Raw genomic sequence first — 16979 nt, forward strand, 5'->3', positions numbered from 1 at the left:
CCAAAATCGAATTTTTCAGCCGGGTGAACGTTGATTCGAACTATTTAAGCGACGGGCAATTCAGAACTCTCAAAAGTATGTGGAAAAAGTGAAAACTGAAAAAAAAAATTTTTCACCCGGACCCAAAGGGGTCAGATCTTGGATTTTTCCAGGGGGAAAGTCGACTTTCACCAAAATCGAATTTTTTAGCCGGGTGAACGTTGATTCCAACTATTTAAGCGACGGGCTATTCAGAACTCTCAAAAGTATGTGGAAAAAGTGAAAACTGAAAAAAAAAATTTTTTCACCGGGGGCCGCAGGGTCAGATTTTCGGTTTTTACTTGGAACAAGGGTCAGATTTGTTAACACTTTCATTTTTCATTTGGTTAATGCATGCAAGCGGAGGGACAAGAGTGGCTAGAATAGATTCTGCAACCTTCTCCCCTTGTTGGGTAAAAATGTTAAGCCTCCACATACATGCATCTCCCCTCCACCCTCTCGTGAAATGTCGATTTTCGAGATTAAAAAAAAAACAATAATTGCATTTTTTATTTCAATAACGCATGAGTAAACAGGGATATGAACGCAGATTTAATATAGGCCCATAGAATTACGGGGACCGGCAAGGATTTGGAAAGTCTGAATACAAGTCCTGCTTACACCTAACAAGTGCTGAAATGGGACATAACCAGAGGTAGAAAGGTCTCGGAAGCTCTTGGGAAGAGGCTTCCCAAGACCTATCCAGTTCTGAACGGAAAGACCTAAGTAGAACTTGTCAGGTCCAATTATTCGACTCGGGACCTTGGAATGGTTACTATCCCTGGGATCAACAGCGCTAAGTTACTCAATAGGCATGAAAAGACCCACAGCAGTGAACACACCTACCAAACCTCTCCTGTTTATTATGTGGAAAGAGGTTCAGAGAGAAAACCATCCACATGGTCAGAATGCAAGAAATCTTCCTCTCAAAATTACACACTGACTGCTTACATGAACATCCACACCTTAAAAAATTCAGACTTGCCAACGATGTGCGAAAACATTTATCAGAAAGTTCAATTTCCAAGTCCATGAGAACTCTTGTCAATGGATAAAAACTTCCATGCTTTCTTCTGTGCATTCTTCTTTTGCAATGAAAAAAAGGGAAAGTTGGAAAATTTCAGAGTGGGTAAACTTTGAAGTTGCAAAATTTTGAGGTGGGTCAACTTTGAAGTTGGAAAATTTTGAAGTGAGTCAACTTTTTTAGTTTTATAAAAAAACTTTGGAATTTTGCGATTTGAAAAAAGGGAAGAGTTGGGGAAAGACGTTGGAAAATGTTGGAGTGGGTCAACTTTGAAGGTGAGAAAATTTTGAAGTGGGTCAATGTTTAAGTTGACGAATTTTGAAGTGGGTCTAATTTTGAAGTTGAGGAAATTTTGAAATTGAATTTTCAAGTCGGGGAATTTTGAAGTGGGTAACCTTTGAAGTTGGGGAATTTTGAAGTGAGTTTAGCATTGAAGTTCGAAAAGTTTGGAGTGGGTCAACTTTAAAGTTGAAAAATTTTGGAGTTGAAAATTTCTCAACTTTAAAGTTAACCCACTCAAGTTGAAAAGCAATAGGAGCGAGCGACCAATAACCCAGACCAATTTTTGCAATTTCTTTTTCATTTGAAATTCCTGAAATTCGAAAAAATGAAAACACTGAAAATTGATGGAATATAATAAAGAAAGAAAAATCAACAAATGTAAAAAACTAATTTTTACACCTTTCCACTTCAAAGGAAGGTTATCATGAGAATGGTGGGTTTTCCTCTTGCAATCGAAGTTTTTTGAAATTGAATTGCAACGGATCCATTCGGAAGCATACTACCAATGGAATTGGCAGAAATTAAGGAATGTTATGACTAATAACGCGTAAAGTAACGGTCACATGCCTTCTGTCGGATAGGCTAGGCCCCCTGTTTGTTTTTTTAATGAACAGAAAAGGAGGAATCGGTCGAGAAGTTATTGGTTCGACTCATAATGGATCACACACAATTCCACCAATCTCTACCGGTCACACCCCAACGAAGGAGCGAGCGAAGCGAGCGACCGGGCCTGATTTTTTTTTCTTTTCGTCCGTCCTTCTGTCCATTCTTCTTTTCATCTTTCCTTCCACCCGTGTTTCCATGCGTCTTTCCTTCCTTCCGTACTTATAGGCGTCCTTAGTTCCATTACTCCATCTCTCGTTCGGTCTGTCCATTTCTTCGTCCTTTCTTCCGTGCGTCCTTCCATTTCTCCATCCATCCTTCCTTCCGTCCGTTTTCTCTTCCCTCTGTTCCTTCATCCAGTCTTCCTTCTGCCCGTTCTACCTTCCATCCATTCTTTCTTCCATCCATCCTGCCAGCCGTTATTCCTTCCTGTCATCCATCCTTCTTTTCTTCCATCTGCCAGTTCTCCCTTCTGTCTGATTCCCCGCGCAACCTTCCTACCATCCATTTTCCCATGCATCCTTCTTTCTGTTCTTCCTTCAACCTTTTTTGTCTTTCCTTCCGTCCTTATTTGCATGCGTCCTTCCCACACTCCATTTATCCGTCCTTCATTCATTCCACCCATCTGTCTCCTCCGTGCCTCCATTCTTCTGTCCGTTCTTCTTTTTGTCTTTCCCTTTGCCAGGCAAAAAAAAGGGAAAATGTTAGTCGAAAATATTTAAATAGAATAAGTTGTATAGGAAGGTCCAATTCTATCGATTAGTTCTATTGGTGGATTTCGTCATTAGGCCGAAATTTTTTTTTTGGCGAATATGAGTTTGCAGATCGAGCCGAAGGCGAGGGCAGCAATCATATGAGCTAGAAAAGTTTTACGCGTAGCGTTCGTGAAGCGCTGCCTCACTGCCCGAATGACAAAAAGCATATTTTACATTGAAAATTTCTATTGAGGAACAACGTGCAAATACCGTGCAGAATTTTTTAATAGCATTGACCAAAAACTGTTAGAAACTTCAACAGAAATCCAATAGAATGTTCTAAGGAATCTGCTAAGTTTTTCTGTGGAATTTTTTTGCATGGGTGATCTAGGAATCCACTATTACTGAATCATAACAAATTATCAAATGAATATTTCCAAAAGCAAATACTGGACGAATTTTTCAATTTTTTTCATGTGAAATTTTCTCAAAATAGTGCCTCGATGTTTTTTCCTCCAAAATTTCACGTTCCATTTGAAATGAATGAATAATCAACAAGAATTTCATGATTAATGACGGAAAGGAAACTTCAAAAATGTTTTGTTACTGTATATTATTTTACTGGTGAATATACTCAATATAATTACTTCATTCCTACTACCAGCTAAACGAAAACTATCATTATATTTTACTGTGTTGTGTTCCAGATTACTGTATTAATATTATGGAATAACGCAATTATGAAGAAATTAGGAGTCAGCACCGTATTACAACACGAAAATGTTTTGTAATACGAATACAAAGACGAATCGAGGCAAGTGCGCCACGATTTAGAATAAAAACCGAGAACACACTGGACTCGGGAGCTCATTACCAATGTAGTTCATTATCAAGTACATTTCAACTTATTTTATTGTCTCGAAGTAAACCGTTACTCCTTAGTGTGAAATTAATAAAGTAAAGTATCTTAAATTACTGAGATTGAGTCCATATTACTCGACCATTCTACCATACAACTGAAAAGAATTATTATTATTTCAAATAATTACTGGTTGGTTTTAATTGTTATAATTCGACTGCTACTGTAAGAACACTAGAAGTAGGTAGGGCCTTCAACTCAATCACTTTTGATAAATGACTCAATCGATCAGTTTCATGAGATGACTCTCCTCCTGATCAGCACAGAAGAACACCAGAATTTTACATAGAATTTCAATGAAATTCTAATAGAATTCCAACAGAATTTCCATCGAGTTTCAATAGATATTTAATTGAAGTAGCTGTGTGGCCCCGCTTCACTCAGGCAGAATAAGAGAAAATTGAATACCAGGATTTTTGAGAATTACTGCAATTAGAACAAACACCTCAATGTTTTCAGCATTTCTAGAATACTCAAGAATTTTCTCAATTTTTTTAATTTTCCAGAAACTCCCTGAGTTTCCTCGAGAGTTCTAGAAAGCCCCTGACTTCTCACGAAATTTGTAGAAGCTCCTTGCATTTTCTCGAAATTTCTAGGAATTCTTTGCATTCTCTTGAATTTTATAGAAACTTTCTGAAAAAAAAAAAAACAAATCATAAAATTTACTCTACCTCGTAGCGCATATTTTTCTGGACTAGCCAAAGAGCACGTGTGTAAGGAGAGAATTTGTTTATTTATTTCAATCAATCAATCAATCAGTTTCATATGTTCTGCTATCAGCCAAAAAAAATTATACAATTATCCTCGTAAATGACAATTTAGATTTGTTGAAAATGGCCAACCATCCTTAAACCAAAACTGAATGTCGAAAATTAATTTCGTGGTATTGACCGCAAATTCAATACATTTGTCCTGTTTTTTAATGAAAAAATAGGAATTTAAACGATGAATATCCGATGGAATAAACCCAGGGGTGGGCGAGGTAAAGTGAAACATGTTGTGATATTCTCTAATTAGCAATATCTTCATTTTTAAATGAAGATATTGGGGTTTGGAGCACGATCGGTCCATTAGATTTTGAGAGAGAGCAATTTGTTATCCATCGTGAATGTCGATTCTCAGGCTCTTCAGTTTCTTGTAAGCATCGAGCAAATCTCGGAAATTTCTGCCGTTTACCCTATTCTCCATGGATCTCGAAAACTACTCGAGGTTGTGACATTTCTCATGTAGACAGTAGGACAGTTGAAGCTCGGTCAGGGAAATCAGAGACGATCCACAATGCTCGACGAATTTTTCTGTTTTTAGCTTTACAGTGACGACAATGATTCTATCGTTCGTGAACGCATACATAACTATCCCTAGGAATGGCGGCCTATCACAAAGGGTGAGATTCTTGTTTTCACGACAGCAAGCAGTCGTCGATTATTACGGCCCATCTCTTGCATACTGTAAGACGTATTTTTAAGTGGATATCTTACGATCTTCTTAAAAAAAAACTATGCATGCAAAAATTATCCTACTGTTTAATAAAATGTTCATGTCACGCTACGCGCCACGAAATTGGCGTTTTTCACAAACAACGGCGGGTTTGGCGAGTTTCAAAAACTATCATTATATTTTACTGAAAAAAATTATTATCATTTCAAATAATTGATTTTTCAGCTTTATAACTATAACATTTTATTATTATTATTATCATTATTATTCTTATTATTACAGGTATATATATATATATATACTACTGTATATCGCTACCGTCCTTCTAACGGCAAATATTATTAAAAACTATCATTATATTTTACTGAAAAGAATTATTATTATTTCAAATAATTGATTTATCAGTTTTATAACTATAACATTTCCTCCTTCCTTCGACACGAAAATTAATATACACACCTCGCCATGGAAAACATATTACCCTCCCCCACGTGCTTGCCATCCTCGCCTTCGGCTCGGAAGGCAATCTTGCATGTGGGGGACGCTGATCTGTTTTCCAAGGCTCGGACATGTTTTGTTGATCGGCTTGTTTTGTACCAGTCTGAAGATTATGGGGACGAATAGATTTGACTTTTTACCAAATGGGTACGATAAAAATCATCCTCCATTACGTAAAAATTATACCAAAAATTAAAAAAATTATTCATGTTCACTGGGGTATTTTTCATTCAATGCACGGTAAATTTTACAGTTTCGGTACAAATCACCCTCACGTTTAGTAAATTTTAAGGTAAAAAAATACTGGAAATTGAGGTTGCTCCACGATTATTTGGCTTATACGGTAATTTTTCTCCAACTTTTTTCCCCGTGTGGTCTTATCATTGGAATGAAGTTGATATTTTCCTTCGTCATCGTGCAGTTCTTATATTTTTGTCATCTTTATTTTTTCACACAATTCCATTGAATAAAAATTAAATACTTTCCTTGCTGTACCTTTTCTTCTTAGCTTGATCTCCAATCGTGATTTTAGCCTGGTTTAGGGACTGCCTCTTCGTGGCCCTTAGTGCATCCCTCCCTACTAGGTTCTTCTTCTGTCCCCACAATATTTCGTCGTGCTCCAAAAGCACTTATAACCTCCTCCGGTTCTTCTTCGACAGCACTTTTCCACCATTGAACTATGTTTCACACGTTTCACTCATTGTATCACATTCTGTTTTAACCAAAAATTTGACGTTTCACAACTTGAATCAACACGTGGCCCCAATCCCATTAACATGTCATAGAGACAACCTGACCCTAACAAAACCGAAACGGAACTTCACGGCCATGTACAAGAAATCTTCCACCGATCGAAAATCATCAGTGATGACTCATCACTGATGACTTTTGGTCGGTGGAAGATTTCTTGTTTATTGCAAGAAATGAAAACCCCGCTTCTAGCGAAATAAGGAATCAGTGATAATTCCAAAAACGAATGAATCTAATTATCCGTGCCATAAAAATTGATTTTTATATCCGGTCAAATTTACCATCATTGGCATCAATTAACTAGGTCACGAAAGGAAGGGAAAATCACGGAAACTTTTCACACGTTCACTGAACCGCATCCTTCCAATTTTTGAGTAAGAAACTCGGATTAATTATTCATTCGAGTCAATTTCCTCGGATGAAAGTAATTACGATTATTTCTCCCATCACCCTTCCGAACAATAGAATTGCGGAATTCGACGTCCCGTGGTCCAATCAGAATCGAATTATATCGACAATTTCCTCAATTCTGATTTTGACCAATCACAGTGCAGTGTTCGGGGTCACGTAATGCGTTTAACACTGACAATTTCCTCAATTCTGATTTTGACCAATCAGAGTGCAGTATTCGGAGTCACGTGACGCGTTTCACACTGATAATTTGCCTGCAGCCGGGGAAATTATCAGACTGATAATTTCTCTGTAGCCTGTCAATTGTTTTCTACGAATCTGACAGATATTCCTCACGTTTTGGTGAAATACATCCCGTAACCCCGAACACTGCACTCTGATCGGCCAAAATCAGAATTGAAGAAATTGTCCTCCGGACACCACTCGACCTTCAAAATTCATGGGATATTTCCCTCAAGTTTTCCTGCATATCAATGATCGGGATCAGTTTTGCAGATTAAAATTCCGAGCATGCAGCGTGAGGGATTTTACTTCAAAACTAATCCCTCTCGTTGCTATGCAACAAAACATTCGGGAAATATCCGATAATTTTGAAGGTCTTGGGGTATTATAGCTGATAATTTCCCCGCCTGCAGGGAAATTATCAGACTGATAATTTCCCTGTAACCTGTCAATTGTTTTCTACGAATTTGACAGATATTCCTCATATTTTAATGAAATGTGTTCCGTAACCCCGAACACTACACCCTGATTGGCCAAAATCAGAATTGAAGAAATTGTCCTCCGAATACCCCTCGACCTTCAAAATTCATCGGATATTTCCCTCAAGTTTTCCTGCATATCAACGATCGGGACCAGTGTTGCCAGTTTTGTTTTTTAACCTGCGAAACTTGACATCTTCGTTTGTATGCAACGAAGTTATCGGCAAATACCCGATCATTTTGAAGCTCTCGGGGTATTATAACCGATAATTTTTCATTAATTTTTTTTTCTTCGACAAAAATTAAAACAGTTAATTGCTAATTCATTCAGTTAGCACTTAAGTAAGATGATTGATTTGTATCTAGTAACAAATGCAGGAAGTGACCTGAGTTCATGAAACATGGTAGCCGTCTTTAAATCGACATCCAATAAAACAAGGATATTTCAATTTTCTTTTTAAAACAAGGGTATCTCAAAATTCATGTGAAAGATTGTTGTTCACCTTCATTTCTAAGTCTCACGAAGCTCGCAAATCATTTTATTTCTCTTCTAATGTGAACTACTTCATGTTATTTGTACTTTTTGATGCGTTCATTTCATTTATATAGCTATCAAGAAAAGGAAAACGTGCGATTTCAGACAATTTTTCACATGAATTTTGAGATACCCTCATCTCAACGCGAACTTTGACATACTCTTGTTTTAAAAAGAAAATTGAAACACCCTTGTTTTATTAGGATATCGAAATTAGCATAAATAAAATATCTAAGAAAGTCGGACATTGGTAGTGTCGAGAAAAATGGATCTTACCCCGCAGGATAGGCGACTAGGTCACTTGTTCTGTCGCAATCGAGTGCCGCGTTACTCGATACAGTCACGCCCAGCACCCGTTCTAATTTGATCTGTAACAAATCGAAATGTTTCTATTTCATATGCTCTTTCTATTAAAACTTCCTATTTCGGCTGATAATTAAAGTACATTTTAGATTCAATGCGGATAAAAATTTTCATCCCGAGCTATCAATTGAATGGAAATTAATTTTTATGTAATGAAGTTTCTCAGTGCATAAAAATGTACACTATAAGAAATACCCGTAGCGTCTGGCCCTCTCAATTCTTCAAGGTTTAAATCTTTCAAAACTGTAGGCTGATGTCATATTCGATACGTGCTTCTGAGTGATTTTCATAAAACGTGGGTAGAAATTTGTGTAGGCGAGAATTTGAGATTCCGACGTATGGAAACTAACACAGATGATAAGTTCTCGGGATGGAAATACGGCAAACAATATATATGAGCGAATCCACCAATTCTGTATACGAACAATTGCCTCAAAATTTTAAAAGTTTTTCCCTCACGCTGTGCGAAAAAGTAACTTTTTAGGCACGCTTCAATCCTCTGAACGAAACACTCAATACAGCACACAATGGCTATATAAGCACGGTCGCTCGTTCCTCTTCACCCCTCACACGGACAGGGATTGGTAGGATTTTTCGTTCAGGAGTAATTTCCGTTTAGTAGTAAAAAATTATGTAGGACTTTTTCAAACAGTAATTTTAAACAAGCACGGGGCAGTGAGCATACGACGGTGCGCCATGTGACAGTGGGAATGTCACTAAGTGATGTCTTATTTTCCTTCGCCGTCAATACAGAGAGGGGTTCATGTACGGGGCTTTTGTATATGGCGTAACGAAAGTCGAACATAGAGATGAGAAATGACAAAATTTAATAAAAGCCAAAACGAAGGTTGAGGAATATGAGTCAAAATTAAGGGTCGCGAGAGTTGAATGTGAGGGTCAGAATTAAGGGTCAAAGGTGAGGATCAAAAACTGCAGAGAAAGTTGCTAAGAAAGAAGTGTGTCTCAAGCGATGGAAAATTGGATGAAATATCTAGATTTGGAATAAAATTTTAAGGTCATAAGCGTCGAAGTTTTTCGCACAAAAAAATGTGTCTCAAACGATAGGAAATTGCAGGAAACATCCCAATTCGCAATGCAATTTTTGGGTCATCAGGGTCAATATTTTAGGGTCATAGGATTCATAATTAAAAGAAAAATTGTGTCTTAAACGATAAGAAATTGCATGGAACGTCCAAATGTTCAGCTAAATTTTGGGTTATAAGAGTCAAAAATTCAGGATCAAAATTTTTTTTAATGAAAAAAATTGTATATGTCCCTAACGATAGAGAATTCCATGGAATGTCCAGATCTGCAAAAAGAAATTTTGACCCTCATGACCCTCGAGATCCTTTACCTTTATTTTTGAACCTTAATTCTGACCCGTATTTCTAACCCATACCTGACGCACGTAACCCTTAGATTTAATTTATGTTCGACAATTATTTCTCACCCTTACAACTAACCCTCCTTCATTATATTCTTGACGATTTTCTCTTGTGGTTACCCTTATTTATAACCTTTATTGCTGACTCCCATTTCGTCTTTTATTCCGGACCTTCAATCCTGGTGATCTTCAATTTTGATCTTTATTTTTTCAGCTTTATCATATTGTTAACGCTTATTTGTAATCCTTACTGCTGACCCTCATTTTTGAACTTTATTACTAACTCGTTTCTTATCCTTATTTCGAACCCTCAAGCCTGATCCTTGTGACCCTTAGTTTTGATTCGTATTTCAGAGTCTCATTCTTGTGTCCCTTATTTTTCACGCTCACACTTGACACTCATATTTTACTGTCACCTTTGACCTCTTAGCTATGATCCCCGTTTCTGAGCTTCATTTTTGAACCTTATTTCTATTCTTAATTCTAACCGTGACACCCAAACCTTGTGACCCTTCGTTTTGACCCGTATTTTGCACTCTTACGCCTGATCCTTGTGACCTTCAGTTGTGACTCTTGTTTCCGACCCTCATTTTTGTGACCGTTATTTTTTATCTACATAACTGACCATTTTCCTTTACTCTCACACTCGACCCTCGTGAATTTTCGACCCCCCCCCCCCCCCNTAGTTTTGATTCGTATTTCAGAGTCTCATTCTTGTGTCCCTTATTTTTCACGCTCACACTTGACACTCATATTTTACTGTCACCTTTGACCTCTTAGCTATGATCCCCGTTTCTGAGCTTCATTTTTGAACCTTATTTCTATTCTTAATTCTAACCGTGACACCCAAACCTTGTGACCCTTCGTTTTGACCCGTATTTTGCACTCTTACGCCTGATCCTTGTGACCTTCAGTTGTGACTCTTGTTTCCGACCCTCATTTTTGTGACCGTTATTTTTTATCTACATAACTGACCATTTTCCTTTACTCTCACACTCGACCCTCGTGAATTTTCGACCCCCCCCCCTCTTTCAATAGAACCCTCATTTTACGGCCCCCCATATGACGCCCCCTCTCTAACAAAATCTCCCATATGTGTGATCTAAATATATGAACTTTTCTAAATACTAACTACTCATGTATAACCTCCTATATACGACCCCCTCCCCTAATAATAGCAGAGAAGATGAGAAGTCAAACTCATCATACATCTCATTTAAGGTGTTTCGGCTAAAAAATCAAAATAATGAAAAAAAAATTGAAAAATTCACGGGAGAAAATTCTGAGTATGCTGCATCATTGAGAATACTTGCACTTTTGTTTCAGATATCAATCTCAAGAGAAAAAATAATGAAATTTGGAGGTTTTTGTAACCCCTCCAGCTATAACCTCCAAGGTTACCCCACTCTCAATTAGGGAAATTCCCATGGCACCCAATCGAAAATAATGAAGAAAAACTAGTAGGTGATGAATTAAATCTTTCTTGAGAATACGTATAAGTTTCAAATTTTTTTCAGATTTCATAAGAAAGTTATTTGAACAAAGGATTCGAAAAATAATGAGTTTCAGAGCAATTAAGCCCTCATGCGCAGGCGCGTGATTCGATTGTCAGTGAGCATCATGGGAAAGGCATGGGTTGGACCATGGAAATGAGAGAGAGAAAACACTTGACAGTTTTATGAACGTGAGATGCATTTTAATATGATATAAAAAATTAAAAAAACATCCAATAAAAATTATTTGACACTCGTAGGTGATGAGAAAAAAATCAATCAGTGATAAATAACATCAATGTTTAAAAAATGTTAAAATGCACACTTAAATAGTTACTTGAAAATTGAAAAATTTCGGGCTCAGCGATTGAATCAAGGCTCGAGAACAATAAGCCTCTCCTTCCGTTTCACCCCCCTCTCATCTACAGAAGAAACACCTCGAACAAATATGAATTTTTCTTAGTCTGAAGCAATAAATATGAAGTACCCTTGAGGCTACAACTCGAGTTCAATATTTTTTTGGGTTCCCCTCTGGGAAGGTTGAAGAGATCAAGACATTATTAACTTCCCGACCCGAAGGGAGGAAGTTATTGTAATGACCCCGAAAATCGAATGTGGAAATTTAAGCATTTCTCCGTTTCGTGACCTTTGGAACCACTTCTGACCCTTTTCAGGTACCTGTCTGTATGTGTGGATGTGTGTATGTGTGTGCGTACGTCTGTGACAAAAATTTTGTGCCACGATTCCTCCTGAACAAACGATGCGATTTGACTTTTTTTTTTTTTAATCGCTGTATTTTCATGTGACTTGAACCTGATTAGATTATGGAGACGATCGTCTCAGCGTTTCTCCAGTTTTTTCCAAAAAACATTTGGAAAAAAGTCGAAAATTAGCGTTTTCTTGTAAACGAGACCATTTCTCCGTGCATAACGATGCGATTTCAAGTTTTTTTTATTAGAAACGATGAATCTTGATATAACGCACAAATCATGGAATACTGGAAGACATTTAATCAGCAGTTCACTAGCTTTTTTCGAAATCGATATACATTCAAGAAACAATTTTACTTTTCTGATAAATGACATCTTTTCTCGATGCGGAATACGGCGATGTGTGTGCATGGGAGTGTGTGTGAGTGCGAGCACGCGCCCGGATTTTCTTGTCTTCTATGGGTATTTCCTCGGAGAAATGTGAGAAAAAGATTGAATAAATACATAATAAAAATATTAATGAAAGAAAAAACAAATGGTCGGCAAGTTATTGGTGCGACCCGTAATGGGTCACATCCAATTCCACCAACCCCTCCTACCGGTCATACCCTAAAGAGGGGGCGCGCGAAGCGCGCGACCGGGCCTGATTTTTTATTTTGTCAAGATCTTGGAATTTATCCACCTTCACAGGAGAATCTAAGTTCATTAAATTCAGCGGAACTTGTTTTGGGATGTCAAAAAATCGGGTGCCACTCAAGTTAACCAAAAGGTCCAACTGTAGGCATTTCCTCAAACGTTCTCAGCTAACCTCAGCGTCTGTAGCGTCATCTACAGGGTGTCCCATAGCATGGGACCAAAGTAAATTGCGTAAAATACCGCAAGGTGGCAATGCAGTATAAAGTCTAATATATGGTTGAAGTGAAGACTCTCCGCAAATTTTATTCATGCTTTAGTCGCTCGGGAATTGCAGCACTAAAATGGAAAATTTAACCATCGAACAAAAATCATTCCTCACTAAATCATATTACCGAAAAGGAGATTCAGCTACTGCAGCTATAAGAGCATTTCATTCCAAGTATGGCACACACACTGCAGTGTCTGATTCGAGTCTCAAACGGTAAATAAAGTGAATGAACTAACTACCCAAAAAATTTTTTCTTCTTTTGTTGAAAATTGACGTATTTTTCGACCAATTATGGCTATTTTGAGGATAAGTAAGAAATTTGATCAGTACGGTACACTAGACGATAGAAAGCATGAGCATCCTGGTCCTTCACGTACTGTAATCACGGATGAAGTTGTCCGCACAACTGAAGAACATTTAAAAAAATATCCAAATGATACTCTTCGAAAGGCTTCTCAAACCTTGAAAGTCTCAAAAACTTCACTTCACCGCATCTTGAAAGTGTTTTTGAACTTCTATCCCTACAAAATTTCTGTACATCAATTTTTAAGTGAGGAGGCGATGGCTCGCCGTGTGTAATTTTGCCAAGAACTTCACAATTTTTTTGAATCCAAGGAAATGAAGGCACAGAATATCATCTTCTTGGACGAAGCACATTTCTACTTAGGTGGCTTAGTAAATGAACAAAATTTTCGCTTTTGGGGGACTGAGTCACCTCACGTTATTGAAACCAAGTCCTCACATCCGAAAAAAGTCAGTGCATGAGCGGCAATTACAATAAAAGGTATTTTCTTTGAATTTATTGAGAGTCCGACAATCAGTGCTGATATTTACTGTGAGTTTTTGAAGAAGAACTTCTTTCCTTGGGCACGAAAAAATCAGTTAGTCAAGAATTTCTACTTCATGCAAGATGGTGCCGCCCCACACAGGACTGCTGGAGTATTTGCAATACTTTTTTCCGTTCACGGCACTCGTGTGTTAGGCTTAGGTTACCCTAAGTATGTCCACAGGGGCATGGAATGGCCGCCTTACTGTCCGGACTTAAATCCCTGCGATTTTTGCCTATGGGGTTTTCTCAAGGATAAATGCTATGAGAAGCATCCGACGACGGTGGGAGAGTTACAAGACGCAATTAGGGATGCTATCCGAGCTGTTGATAAAAGCACAATACAGCGCATCTATACCAGTTTCGAACGCAGGATAGAGTCTGTAGTACAAGTGATGGCGGACACTTGGAAGGAATTGTATTGTAATTTGCCGAATGTTGCTTGTACAATAAAAAAAGAACAATCATTTACATGTTACTGTATCCAAGTTATTTGCAATTTACTTTGGTCACATGCTACGGGACACCCTGTAGCGCTCAGGAGAACAAGAAGTAATGGCAAACAAACATCTGCTATCATTCTCTGACACTGCCTTCCCAATTGAAAATAAATTTATTCCGTTACCTTTGTTCTAAAGTGATTGAAGACTTTTTTAATTTCCTTTAACTCTATCATTTACCAATGTGTAAGCGCTCCTGAATCTAAAATCTCTGAACTAAAGGGGACAATCCTTAGGTGAAGGGAAACAGGTATGTGAACACAGAGGCGATTGAAAACTTTGTATTCCTACCAAAATCCTATCAGGATAAAATCGTCTCATTATACTTTTAATTGATAAACCAAATGGTTAAAAACCATCAATTTTTAATCTTAAAAGATTGCATACGTTTTGCAAAACTCATAATTTCCAATTGAAGTACACAAAACCCGTTACAAAAATCATCCTTTGGGATGCATTCACGTGTAAATGTTTGGAAGATGCATTTTTTCTGCTCCTGGTATATTCGGAGCATAAAAAATTGCTTAGTTTTTTGCGTGGGTGGTATTTCATTAAAATTATCCTGCCTCCCATTTGGAGTTTCGATTAGTATTCTTGTTTTTACGAAAGTGACGAAGCCAGTCATGAATCATATTAATTCAAAGGCTTCATACCATTCAGTTATCTACATATTTTATTATTGCTTCGCTAACTGCCGAGGCGAAACCAATGCAAGGTCAGACTGTAAAGACAATATCTTGTCTGGGCTTCAATGAAAAGTAAAAAGCTCTGTATACATTGATTTGATCAATGACGCTCACGAGTTTTGCCTAGAAAAACCTCATGAATAGCGAGTTGCAATAAAAAATCCATTATCTCCAATTGGTCCATTCGTTGCTTATTTGTTGGCGCCATTCGGGTTGGTGAGGAACCCGTGAACATTTCACGATGTCCTCACCTGTGTCTCCTGAGTTGTCGAAACTACTTAGATATATTTGCATCAATTTTTCTGGAGTATTGCTCGGTTCTTTTTCTCTTTTTTTTCCCTTTCGGATTAATTCCTGTAAGTGTTCGGTGCTCCTGGATTTACTCTCAAGCCGAGATAGTTCTCGCGCCTTAGTGTTGGCTCTTCTGCATCCATGGCACTGGGATCTTCTTCAATATTTTCTGCTATTAGGGAACTATTATGTTTATATTGATGGGTTTCGCCACTCGCTTTATTACAAGCTTTTGATCTTGTTTCACGAATTATACTGGTTTTATTCACTTTTTGTAGTCTGTGTTTCTTGGTTACCATACAGAACTGGAGCGTCTGGAGCGTTGAGCATCAAAACACGACTTGTATCTTCTGAGCTGTGCAGCTGCTTGTGGCAGATCGTATTTTTTCCCGCTTAACATGCGCAATGAATGAGAGGGAGGAGATAGGAAAGGATTGGCCAAAGTGAACAGTGGGGTGATATGGGATAACGGAGAGGAGGACATGATAAGGAAAACTGGGATGAAAGGAACATGGGGCAAAATGGGATACTGGATTGGAGTGGACCAATTAGGCAGAGGGGTAAAATGGGAAAGCAGGGGTGCCGTTTGTCGGTGGGGTAAAGCGGAAAAGCAGGTCAGTTAGAGTGGCAAAATCGGATAGAAATTAATTGAAGCCATAAAGTAAACTGGAATGGTAGTTCCAACTCTGATAGTTGGGTAAAATGCGAAAATAGGGTGAATTGGAGGACGGGGGTGAATTCGATGGCGTATTAATTTAAGTTGTGTTTACTTTTAAAAAATTTTTATTTATGATTCGGTAAATTGAATGATGAAATGAAATTTGATAGTGGGGTGTAAAATTGAATTTGGGAGTAAACCAGGCGAGAATTGTAACCGTTCTTTACAGTTAAGGAGATTTTGTAAAGTCTTGGTAAAATCTCAGAAAATACCACCATTATCCCTGTCTTAGTGTTTCCCGATCCAGTATCGATACTCACTTATATCGATATTTTTTGTTCCGATATTCGATATTTTGTATCGATATTTGCGTGTCGCGATATTGGGTGTATCGATATTTTCTCACGGACAAGTACTGAAATAGTACATTTCGACACTAGGCCGTGAGGAACTTTTTTGGCGAATATGAGGTTACAGGACGAGCCGAAGGCGAGTTCTGTAATCATATGAGGTTGAAAAGTTCCCACGGCCGTGTGTCGAACAATATTTTTTGTCATTAGGCCGGAAAACTGCGATTTAACCGAGCGAAGCGAGGTTAAAATCGCAGTGTGTCGAACCTAGTGGCGAAAAAAAAAATTAATGTAAAAAATATTCATAACGGATTTAAAGACCAGAGAGTTCACAAGAATAAGATGATTTATCGGGGTCAAAATATCAGGAGGGACAAAAGGATCACAAGGGGATGGTCAAAATTCAAGAGGGTCAAATATCAGGAGGGTCGAACGTCACGAGGGTCACATTGAGACGATCAAGTTTCAAAAGGATCAAAAGTCACAAGAGTCACAAGCGAAACAAGGGTCACAAACGTGACGAGCGAGACAAGGGGGCGATCAAATTTCCCGAGGGTCAAACAGCACGAGGGTCACAAGGGGATGATCAAATTTCACGAGGGCCAAACAGCACGAGAGTCACAAGGAGATGGTCAAATTTCAGGAGAGTCCCAACGAGAAAAGTGGGAGGGTCACAAGAGAAATTTCAAATTTTACGAGTCAGACAGTACGAAAGTCACAGGAGGATCGCCAATTCCGTGAAAAATTCAATAAACTTGAATAATGAACACCGTTATCCTTCCTACAAAGAGTTTGAGATTGTTCCATGTGATTCTCAAAGATCGTTAAACCATCGTATTTCCTTGTGACGCTTGTGATCCTTTGCTCCTCGCGAAATTTGACGTTGGACCCTCGTGGAAAATGACCATTGGAACATACAAACGTCGTAATATTTCATTATT

The 16979-nt window shown here is 38.0% G+C and overlaps 1 protein-coding gene across 2 annotated transcripts in view; it reads right to left on the reverse strand.

Moving 5' to 3' along the window:
* The window catches only part of LOC107041365 (mitogen-activated protein kinase-binding protein 1), a 210334-nt gene that overhangs the window by 116690 nt on the left and 76665 nt on the right, over positions 1-16979 (reverse strand). For both annotated transcript variants that reach the window (XM_015261885.1, XM_029126324.1), the window contains exon 3: positions 8150-8241. In XM_015261885.1, the coding sequence (XP_015117371.1) occupies positions 8150-8241 (92 nt within the window). The remainder of the gene's footprint in view (positions 1-8149; positions 8242-16979) is intronic.

The sequence above is a fragment of the Diachasma alloeum genome, unplaced genomic scaffold (assembly GCF_001412515.2).
Source record: "Diachasma alloeum isolate Michigan unplaced genomic scaffold, Dall2.0 Dall_scaffold_00363, whole genome shotgun sequence".
Taxonomy (NCBI): Eukaryota; Metazoa; Arthropoda; class Insecta; order Hymenoptera; family Braconidae; genus Diachasma; species Diachasma alloeum.